The following is a 12125-nucleotide window of genomic DNA, read 5'->3' as shown; positions in this document are numbered from 1 at the left end:
CATGAGACGGTAGCTGTATCCCATTCAGGTTGCACAGATATGGTAGCTACTCCAGGTTGGCAGAACCACACGTCCATTTCCAAGGATTTCTGTGTCTCCCAGCAGAGTCTTATAACTTTCATTTCATTTATTTATTTATTTCACACTTGGTACAACAGTTTCCACAGTTAGTTCTTTCAGACAAACCAACCACACTTTCTATCAGTAAAGCACTGCAACTGTGGGGGAGATACCAGGAAATTGGCTGTTACACAGGAGGCACACTGCTAGACCTAGAGAATTACTTGCAGGAGGGTACTCATGCATGTTCCTGCCCAAACTGTTAGAAACCAACTCCCGATGTCCTTTAATGAGACCTGTGCTCACAGCCCAGTATCGTGCCCATTCACTTACATTGACATTACTTTTTTCATTACTGTACATTATCTGAATGTTAGCACGACATGAGCATAATATTTTGTTGTTTGGCTGCTTTAACCAACCAAATGTCATTTACCAAAAAAAGGAACCCATTAACAAATGAAACCTTGAGAGTAAATGTAAATAAAAACACATTTAAATAATAATTCCACTAGGGCTTGTTTAATGCAAGGACACATCATCATTCATTCATTATCACATTGGTGAAATTTTAAACTGAGGGTTGTGGAACAGGCAAAACGAATGCATGTTAAAGTCATTTTTACATTTGAGCTGACTCGTGTGGGTTTTGATATTCAAAACAAGGGGAATTTAAAACCAGCTCTGGCAGAGAATCAAAGCTTTAAATGATAGATGTAGCAGCCGTGCTTTTTGCCTGGATACTCCTGCTGTAAACTTGAACACTCACATGTTTGGGGCTCGCTTTTTTCACTTTATGAGATCTGTTTGAACAAACAGATAAAGTCACTTTTTTATCTGTGACACAGAAGTTTCTGTTTTTATTTCTTCTTAAGTGGGACTCTTCCTCATGCTAATATAATCAAAACAGATCACAATAACAGTGCATATTTACCGGCTCTCACACATGCCAAGATATGGTTTTGTTACAGCATGTTTCCCCTTTTTTAGTCCAACAGCATTTCTGAACATTTCAAATTATATTTTTACCTTTAGGTTTATTTTCTGCACAGAATCCAACATTAAACATGAACTCTTGGCTTCTTTTTTATATTGCAGAAGTGACTCTATAAGGACCACAGATCTATACTGTGCTAGGGTGGGCATTGATTATAACGTTCAATCAAAACCTTTTGGATTTGGTGAACACGCTGCAAGCCGTGGTTGGTATTGACTTGTTTCTTCACTCATGCTGCTATATCCTCCTTCACTGGAGGCGATGGCATTGTGATTCATACTCGAGTATCTCTTCAGGCCAAAAAAACCCTTCAGCTCAAATATAGTTCTTTTTTTTATGTATTTAAACATAGATCCACTGTTCACTGAAGGAGAGTTATAATGAATAAATTATTCGAGGTCATTTGGTCAAATCAATACAATATTTTTTTTAATAAAAATATGAAATTATTTTTGACGATTGTTTGTTTTTTTAAGAATGGGTGTTACACACAGAGTCTTACACAAGAGTCTAATAGCTTAGTGGACCATAAATTACTAAAGACAGAAGGAAGCAGTTTTCTCCCAAACATGCATCTCTGATGTACACAGGCTAGAATGCAAAAAATGCTATTTGATGTTGTTAGGTGGTGTCCTCAGTAAAGGCCCTTGGATACCACTATGACTTCCTGCTACCTGGGTAATTTCAGATTTAACGCTGAAGTTGTCTGCAGCATGAAGTTAGTTCAGTTGTTACAGGGAATATCACCACAGTAATTTATGTAACACGCCCCCTAGTGGCAGGTCGACTGACAGATTATATTTGGTCCTGAACAGACCAGTTAAATGATAGTGACGACAGGTAGTGTGGTAGGATCGCGCTATATGTTGGCTCTTCAACAAAAATCATAAAATTACAGCCTTTCTTTAACAAAATTGCGTATGAAAACTTACACAATATACAAAATTAAATCACATAATGTGGCCAAGCATGATGGTGCGTCACACACGGACCCATACTGTGAACATGACCTGCTCCAGAGCAGGTTAGAGTAGGAGGTTCTTAAGCTTTTTATTAACCTTCAATTGTTGGACTATCAATGAGAAATATAATTCTTTTTAAAATTTGACCACAGTTGTATTTTCAGCTATTAATATATGACCCAAATTCTGGGCATCTATTTGTACTTGCTGATCTCGTTTCAGATTTGCACATAGTGGCCGAAGTTTGACCTCAGCTTTTATATTCTTTCTTTCTTTTCTCTCAAACAAGTCTGCAGCTGAAAGCATAAAAACTACAACTGTTTTTTACACATTAACTTAATGAAATACTCAAATATTATCCATCAGGTTCTCCTGTGTCTTAATTGACAGAGCTGTGATATTGATAAATCTATTAACTTACACTGTCAGCATATTTGTCCTCTTTCTTCCCTGGCTTCAAATAGGATAAACTTTACTAATATAGTAACTCTTTTCCAGCTCTACTGACTGAAGCACTTAAAGGGCCCACTTTTAATATTAAACTACTGTGTAGTGCTTTTCCTTTCACATGCATACTCACACTGCTGCTTTGTCTGCAGCAGCTGTATTGCTTTCAGTGATACTACCTGTTAAACCTCTTCATGCCTATTATCTGAGCTGTACTCTGAGGGTCACTGGGTCGCAGTATCCTTGTATGCGGGATTTTTAAATGATCTTTTCAGCCACAGTCAGAAAAAAACGATGTTTTCTACTTATCACAGATTCCCCAGCATACAAAGAGAGTTTAAACTGAGTTTCAGTTTACCAGAAAGAGTTCTTTTTAAAATATAAAGTAAAATAAATGAAAGGTCTGGAGGTCTGGCAAAGATGAACTAACAAATAAAGCAACAAAAACACCAGGATCAGCATTCCAAAAGGGAAAGAGCAGGGATCTGAGGTTGCTGGAGATAGCCTCCTTTAAATGTGGGGTTACACCACCACCCTAAGAAAGACAGAGGAGATGAGCGAGGGAGGAGCGAGGGAAACAGAAGAGAAGAAAGAAGGACAGAAGAAGCAAACACAAGGGGAGGCTGCATATCACTGTTATCACTAATAATTGTGGATACTACTAAAAATCCTGTGAATGTTTAGTAGTATCCACTACTATCCCCATAGTATCCCGGAATTACGAATGTTTTCAACATTCTTAAGTTGTTGTAATTCCAGGGAGCAGAAAAACAAATGTTTAAAATCCAAACTGCTCGCCTTAAACAAATAGGTTTGCTGACTTTTACTTAGACTACAGTTGAGTGCTTACCTGCACATGTATTACATGTATTTTTAATGCACTTGACTGAGTTCAGCATGTGCTGTGGATCATATTGTGCTGTGTGTATCCAGTAAATGTAGCCAGATTATTCACACAATGCATGATTCAATACAGCAGTGTGAATGAACTGCAGAGTCTCAAAATAAGCAGCAGTCAGCAGGTTAATGGTCTGACAGTGAGCATCGGTGCGCGCTGCCTGTAGTCCTCTCTCTGCATTAGGTGTTCAGTGCAGTGTGAGCAGTGGAATTTTCATCTCAAGATTTCAAGACTCCCGATGAACTTTACTTTCTTATAGTACTCTCACTGCTGCCTGCTTTAGCAGGTTATGAAGAAAAATGAGATATTTCACAGCAGCCAATTTAATGTTTCCTCTTTAATCTCACACGAGGGATCAGTAACTGACTCTCACATCTGTGTCTTTGCAGTTCTTTGTACTACTTCCTCCACTTCATAACCTTCTCCTTCCTAACTCACTCTCCCTCCATCTTAAAACACTCACTGCCCTATCCCTCGTATTCCATTGTCAGTCTCTTCTTTCCCAGTTGTAAGAAGGGTGGGATTGGCATCAGCATCCAACCACCAGCATCGCAAGGATGGGGGCATCAGTCCCTCCTAAGTTATTCATACAGGTTTCATGAAGATGAAGCCACTGATAAAGAGAAGGAGCAGTGAGACTCAGGTGGACGAATGAAAGAACGTTCTCCATGTGCTATTTCTGCCTCTGAAGGGCACTTTTGGAGTCATCCTATCTTTGTTTCTGTCTCACTCCCACGCCTCCTCCTCCTTCTTGACTGAGTTTTGGAGCATGTTCTGCCGGGTGTGATTGGAGGGCAACGCTCCAGGCAGATGTAAATCTGGTGAGGGTTGTTGGCGCAGGGGGAAACAGAGGATGTCAAATGAAAATCCTGTCTCCATCTCCAAACGGGCTATTGCACTTGAAGGTGGACTGAGATCTGGGTCTTTGTGGATGCTAAGCTTATCACGAGCCGGGTTCTTGACCTTTTCACCTGCAAGTCATGTCAAAATTGCTCAAGAACAAAAATGTGTCCTGGGTGAGTACTGCCTGTCTGGTAGGCTGATGGGGGGAGGCAGATTATTTCAGCTCAATGTTTAATGCTTCTCAATTCTGTCAGGCTTATCTGCTTTGAAATTTGTCGTCTACGGTTGCATTTTCTAAGGAATGATGCGTGTAGAAGTTTCAGTATATCAGAGTTTGGTTTGTATATTCAAAAGACAAACTCACTGTCGGTGATGCTTCTTCTGCACATCTGCTTTGGTTTGTCCAACAGCTGTGTGGTGATAAAAGGCTCAGCTCTTCTTCAGCTTGCTTTGCACCATCCTGCCGTGTCAGTCGTACACCGTCAGAGCATCAACTGACAAAAACGTATGAAAAGACACTGACTGGGCTGAAATCGATGAATGGAAATAACTGTAAAGTTCACTCTGGGCTGACTTGTGTTCACCAGGCTTCCAGTATTGATGATTAAAAATTTTGGTTGTGTTCACTTGTTACCAAAAATAAAATTTTCAGTCTTTTCTTATCTATTTATTTATTATTTTAGTTCAGGGGAGGTGTGTGGGTTTGTGGACATTGGGGAGGGTGGAGTGTCTAGTCTTGCCTGAAAATTATGCATGCTGTCCATCTCTGGCTCAGCAGTCCCACAGTACCGGCCCCAGATTGACAGAACACACACACACAAAGGTTAAAAGAAGCTTATGGACAGGTCTCTGTTTATGTATGTGTAAAAGCACATGTGCACATGAACAATAGTACAAAACGCCCCCGCTGAATTATTAAGCAACACTGAACTACTGCTGATGACTTTACGAGAATGAGTTGAGCTCTCCAAGAGAAAGGAAGCAAAAATCAATAATATATATATATATATATATATATATATATATATATATATATATATATATATATATATATATATATATATATATATATATATATATATATATATATATATATATATATGTAGAGAGAGAGAGAGAGAGAGAGAGAGAGAGATAACTGAGTGAAGAAGTCTACAAAATTGTTTCTGTCCAATGTCTCAGATTAAGTTAGAGTAGTGAGTTCTGTCAACTACTTTTTCTATAGTGAATATTTTGATAAGTACATTTGTTTGAATATATGTTTTTACATATGTTTTTACTGGGTATATGGCAGCAGCAGAATAAACTAGTTTTTATCTCTTTTAATCTGCCAAACATTATTCTAAAGGCTTTGATAGTTCAGGGAAAAAACAAGAAAAGGTTAACGTTATCCTTGTCTGTAAGTCCAAAAAATATTGCGGTATTATAGAAAGTATAGACATGTTGCACGTAGCTTTTGTGTCTGATAAGTGAAACCAGTGTATGCTGTAGAGACTGTTATCTGTCTAATGGCCAAAATTCTGGCCAATTCTTTTGAAGAAATCTGGTTGTATAAAAAGTTCTGGGAAAAATAGCTCGTGTCACTTGATCTTTGACCGCTGTGGGTTCAGTTTCTATTTTCAGTTCTTACTTAATACAACATGATTTTCATTTTGTAAATTATGGTCCCGATTAATGTGCAGACAGAAAGTAGTGTTTATATAGAGCTACAGTATGGTACACAAGTCTTGAGCTCATTTCTTTATATTTTACTAGGAAAATGGGAAATCGGTGCAGATTGAACGGCAATGTTTGGTGTGACTAGCTTTATTCTTCATCACAGCTTGAAGTCTCTTAGGCAACTTTCTTGTCATTTCTTGAAGTAGTCTGCAGGAATCGTTCTCCATGCTTCTTGAAGGACATTCAAAACTTTTTTGGGGATGTTGGCTGCCTTTTGTTCCCACTCTGCTTTACTAGTGTACAGTCTGGACTTTGGGGAGGCAAATCCATGTCTAAAAGTGCTGCACATTGTCTTTTTCTATCTAATTTATTGCATTAACAGCGCATTTGAATCATTGTGATGCTGAAAATTGAAACTGTTGCCATTCGGACGCTTTCGAGATGTTATTGCATGGTGGCTCAAAATCCATCTGTTGTTTTCTGAATTTAAAATTCCATCTATTTTGGCAAGATCCCCCAAACTACTGGCTTAAATGCAGCACCAAACCAGGATGGAGCCTCCAAAGTGTTTTGCAGATGTCTGTCAACACTCACTGTCATATCGCTTTCCTGACCCCCTCTGTACTGATGATGATTTCAGCCAAAATTTTCACTTTGTTGGAGTGTTTCATTGGCTCTGCAGGGGAACCTCCTCTTGCTTGAGGAGATTTAAGGTGTCACAGATCAGAGTTTAGTAAAGGCCAAAGTCTGTTAGAGCTCAGGTGACTGCAGCTGTCTGACCTCTGATCAGCAGCATAGATATTGACAAGGACAAGAGCTGTGTGTGTTTATGTGTGTATAGAGCCCAGATGTACATCTGACCCAGGATTTATTATCATCTCTCCATAGAGTCACAACCTGGATCAGCTGACTACAGGTCTGCATTTTCTTTTCTATTCTCAGTTTTATGTAACACTCCCATCTTTGTCCCTCTTCTCCTTATAAGCTCTCCCTGGAGATTTTGGTACCACACGCCCATCTGCTCATGTCCCCTGTCCAGCTGTCCAGGTCGCAAGCCATGGTGACAAATGGGCCAAACACTGTTACTTACCTTTAAACAGTGGAAGAGGAAGTATACAGTTTTTTTGTTTGTTTTTAGGTCCTATGCAATGCGTAAAGACAGAATGATAAAATTAAATTATAAACCTTTTCAAATCAGAGGTATTATCAGCAAAATAGTTAAGCAATAAAAGTAAATTGGCATTGTGTTCAATGATCTTTAATAAACAGCTATTACACTATTTAAAATGACGAAATAATATGGATAATATACAAGATAGTTAATAACTGGTTTGCAAACCTTCTGTCGATTTAGCTTCAAAAGAAGCAGCGTCTGTGTGTGGCTGATACTTGGCATCGAGTTTTAGTGGTGACATAATGACACCGAACCAATGTGATGAAAGAGTCTCTCTGCGCTCTCTGGATGATGAATTCTGTTTGTCTGTAATTCCATGCTGTAAATCGGGCGCACAATGGAATTATGGTCTGCGTGTTTTTTTTAAATTTCCATCTTTCTATTTTGGAGCCATGCCATTATAACACTCCAATTTCTTCTTTTTTTTCTTTTTTGCACACAAACCCTAGGAACACACGCACACACTAATCAGGGACAGCACGCACACAGGATGGAGCCTGTTCTTTAATAAAAGGGGGAAAAAGAAAGTAAGACTTTCCTCACTTTCCGTTATTTAGAACTCATAGAAAGCTCGGGTGGGTTGGAGACTTTCCTGGTGTGTTTGGTGCCCGAGGTCAGAGTGAGCGGTGTGCCGCGTAACAGATGCCGCACGGAGAAATAAGCCTTTAATACCCACAGGACTCGGGAAGGGGCAACTACACTCAACTCACATCAGCGACTTAAGTGAAACCCTTCACGCAACTCTCGCAGTCTCCGGTGGTGTCCTCGGCGTCGCGGTTCTGAGAAGAAATTGCATCCTCACGCTCAAACTGGCGCGCAGGGAACACGCGTATCTGTTGCACTGAAGAGCATCTTTGGAGTTATCCACCTGAGTGGAGGGAGAACCACTCTCATGGCATCCTTGCCCATTTGTTTACTGGAGCCAGGTGAATGGTGATTTGAAGTGGTCGTTACAGCCTTGGAATAGCGCTACAGGACACCTTTAACTGCCATGCCGCCCAAAAAGAAGGTAACATTTCAGATATTTCTTTTTCGTGCATATCTGTGCGCGTGCGCGTGTGCTGAACAGGAAGGGTTGGAGAATACGCCATCTGTTGCACTGGGCGTTAATCCTTGTGTGAGGCCTTTCCACATCGTTGCACTCGCTATGTAACAGCGCGCAGGGCAGATAGAGATGCATATCCGCATGCTTGTATCATGTCATATGTCCAGCTGAAAAACAGACTTCAGATAGGGTTGCATAACCAATAGTCTGTGAAAATCGAATGGATTAAATCTCTTCTCGAGCTTTTTCCTCTCATTTATGACTCTTGTACTCGCGGTGAACTTTGTGGCATGTGGTATTAAACCCCAAACTATGTGCTGCACCTGTTTGGCTTTCTTTTCACTTCACGTGTTGTAGCTGTAGAGCACGCCATCAGCAGCATGGTTTTGTGTTTCTTGCACATGCTGTGCAGTCCATGCATTGTTTTGTTTTAGTTATGAAACCAAGCTCCAGTTTGCAGTATTCAGGTAAACTTCACAGAGTGAGGCACCCACTTCTCAGTCTTTTAAACAGCTTGAGGGTGATGTAACATTAATTAACGATGTTAGGGGGTATTCGTTTAATATACGTTTAATCATTAGTCATATTGGTCTCTGTTTATTTATTTTCTAATATCTCATATTACAAAATACAGTGCCAGTATTGTCTGTCACATTTCCAGAAGCAACTATAAGAATTTCTTCTATATTTTGGTCTTTAGGTTCATTGTTTTTGTGACATACAGCTTTTCCTTTTTGTTTTAAACTGTGCTACTACCTAACAAAACACAAAGTTAGAGAAACAGAGTGGGAAGGGAGTGTGAGAGACAGTAGTTGCCGGAAAACAAAAATGGCTATAGGAAAGTGAATACCATTTGCATGGTGGCTAGAAACATTACTTCAAATACTAATGTTCCTCTGTAGCTGCAGAATATGTAAAATGAAGTATAGTTTAACACGCTAGCTGTAGTGGCCAAAATAATTGGAAATATACCTTCAAAGGTTCATGGATACCTTTAGAACAGGAGGAAGTGTTTGGACATACGCTTCTTGGTTTAACAAAGCTGATATTTTTCTCCTTTTTTGGAGATGTAATACTAACACATCGCAGGAAGACTTTGGCTGGCCTACTCTCTTGGATTGCAGTGCTAGTTAGTGCTGGCCCACTGCTTGTTACTTAGAATAGGAAAAGCCTCTTAGTAGTTGTTACTGGGGCATTACATGCTGATACCTGCTCTCCTTCCAGGCAGGAAGGGGAGTAATAAGATGTGGAGCTGTGTGGAAAGTTCCAGAAGTATCAGTAAACCTGTTTCCTGTGAAATTGGGGCTGTTTCCAAATTTAAAATGTTATTGTTTGCATCAAACTTTTTGCAGTTTAAAAATAAAACAAAAACGACTCTATATTTATTTTATTTTGTGTTTAGCTTGATGTCAGGTTTTTGTGCTCATAGAGTGACGTTCCAGTGATAGTGGTTGCTCAGTACTTGTGCAATAACTAAGTGAGAAATGATCAGAACACCAGTGGCTGGCAAAATGATATTTTATAATCCCCACACATGCGCACACCTCTCGGCACGCCAGTTCTAATCACGTTGCATCACAGCGTTGTGCAGAGCAGAAGAGCAGAGAGATTTCTGTGAACTATAGATGAAATGTATCTATTACGGGGGCCCGGCAAGCCAGGATTTAAGTGATATAGATACGACAAATGCTTCTATTTTATGTATATCTGATGACTGTCAGGGAGCACTTGAGCACATCCAGTCGAAGCTGCAGTGTTGGCTGTCTGTGAGGAGTTTGCATTTGTCTCTCTGCCTCTAAATCCTGGATTGACGCATGCTATCTTAATCTCCTTACTCAAAGACAATCATGACCCAAAGAGAGAGAGAGACAGAGATAGAAAAGGATCCAAATACACATTGCGTCTTATGCTTATAACCCCCCCCCACACACACACACACACACACACACTCAATATGAGCAAATATCTTTTTTGTCTTTTTGTACTTCTTGATGAATGAGTAATCATTAACTGCAAAGTGATGAGACGGAGTGATGAGATGTTACTCTTTAAAGACTAACCAATATTGGATTTATGAGGATGATACAGACACAGATTTTTGAGGAAAAGAAATTTGATATTGATGTGTTGGTGGTAGAGGAGCTTCACAAACCGGTTAGCAGCTTAATATTAGGACACAACTGTGGTCCAGCTGTGATGCATGCTCTGCTACATGTGCTGCACACAGTGCTGATAGAGTTAAGAGTATTGCAAGCAGTGGAATCAGAACTGTTGTAATGCCACCTTTTCTAAATCACTCCAAGAGTATTTTTTCTGCAGTATGTTTTAATGTTTCCCACAGATTTAAGCAGCTACAATGTGTTTCTTGCAGGATGACTTCTAATTTCATGCCCAGGCATAGCAGAGCAGCGACCTGTTCTTCTTCATACGTTTAAAAAAAAATTTAATCAAATAATGTTTGTTAATTTCTTTAGTTGCAATTACAAACTGTAATTAGACACTGCAGGGTGATGAAATCAGAAAAAAAAGAATACATGAATGAAATGAAATCCTGCCATTAAATGTAGTTTGGAACATTGCTAATAAAGCAGGGAGTTTAGGGGTAATCCCAAAATCTTCCATACGAAACTGCAAGCCCATCTTAAACTGTTCAGTGATATTTCTTCTTTGTTGGCCTTTTTCTTTCTCTCAGCATGACATGTTGATGGCACTGACTACTACTATAAGTTCCCTATGTTTATTTGTTGTCCAGTGATTCAAGACTCTTTCAGCACTTTATACTAGAGCCTGAACAATTTGTTAGTGGGCTCATACTATTGGTCATATCGATCTATTTGTGTCATCATTAGTAATGACTGATAAATGATCTTGAAACACCCTTCAACAGTGAGTGTTGGCATTACATAGATTGTCCACCAGAGGGCGCTCTGCAACTTTGTTGTTCATGAAATGTGTTTGACTCTTCACAGCTACCAGCTGATCTTAGCAGAACCAAAGAATAACTACGCAAAAAATTAGAAGCATGACATATCCCATACTTACTGTACTGTTTGTTATTTCAGATTTTTTTATTATTATATTCTTTACTTTTGTGTGAATCCGCCCGCTCAATCTGCCTGTCACTTTGCTGCTGCAACACTTGAATTTCCTTCAGTGAGGGAAAATAAAGAATATGTCTATTCTATTCTATATTGGGTTTTCTCCACACATCAGATATCTTAAAAAATCCAATGTCAGTTGGAATCTAATTTATAAATTTTTTGCGTGTGAATCCTTTTTTTTTTTACCCTCTTTTAACAGATTCTCCAGGAAATTAAAAAATCATGCTCCTATTCTTCTGGTTTCTAGAAATTATGTCCTAACAGAATTTCTAGAAGTATGGTTAAGTTGTGGGCTTGCATTAAAAAAGCTGTTGCCACCACGTGTTGCCAGAAACTTGAGTGTGCCTTTAAAAGTTTCAGAAATTTAGATGACGGTGGTGAAGAGCTTTATCTAACAGATGTCCACCCATTTCCCTCCATTTATCCAATTCAGAGTCACAGGGGCTGGAGGCTATCCCAGCTCTCATAGGCAACAGGCGGGGCGCAGGTCGCCAGTCCGTCAGAGGGCTCAAATAAAGAGACAAACAACAATTCACTCTCACATCCACGTCTGCAGCCAGTTTAAAATTTCCTTTGAACAGTGGGAGACAGGCAGAGGATGCCCACCCCACCACTGCACCACCCTCTCATTCTAACAAATATGCTGTATCCTCTTGTGTGCTAAGGATGGGGACTGGTCTGCTACAGTATGTAAAACTCATTTCTCTTGTAACATGAAAATTAAGCCTACTCTCTCAAAACCCACTTACAACTAATATAGCATTAGTATTCAAACTATGGATGATCCATTGGCCACGTGGTTAGGACATTTCAGCTCCTGACAAGCTGGAATGTTGCTGGTTGTTATTCCTCTTTGCTCAGTATGGGCCCTTAAATATGTGATCATGTATCAGCCATCAGATTTTGTCTACATCTGTCTGAATTGGAGGAGCCATTAAG

The 12125-nt window shown here is 39.6% G+C and overlaps 1 protein-coding gene across 3 annotated transcripts in view; it reads left to right on the top strand.

The window, feature by feature from the left end:
* cacnb2b (calcium channel, voltage-dependent, beta 2b) overlaps positions 1-12125 on the top strand; it is a 40496-nt gene that overhangs the window by 2864 nt on the left and 25507 nt on the right. Inside the window, exon 1 of one of the 3 annotated variants that reach the window (XM_026150104.1) lies at positions 7231-8049. The exons of the other annotated variants lie outside the window; for them this stretch is intronic. Coding sequence (XP_026005889.1) covers positions 8032-8049 — 18 coding nt within the window. The 5' untranslated portion in view covers positions 7231-8031. Of the gene's footprint in view, positions 1-7230; positions 8050-12125 lie in introns of those variants that run through there. 3 annotated transcript variants of the gene reach the window in all.

Source organism: Astatotilapia calliptera, chromosome 18, assembly GCF_900246225.1.
Source record: "Astatotilapia calliptera chromosome 18, fAstCal1.2, whole genome shotgun sequence".
Taxonomy (NCBI): domain Eukaryota; kingdom Metazoa; phylum Chordata; class Actinopteri; order Cichliformes; family Cichlidae; genus Astatotilapia; species Astatotilapia calliptera.
The sequence above is the reverse complement of the archived record's forward strand: the minus strand, read 5'-3'. Positions and strand labels throughout refer to the sequence as shown.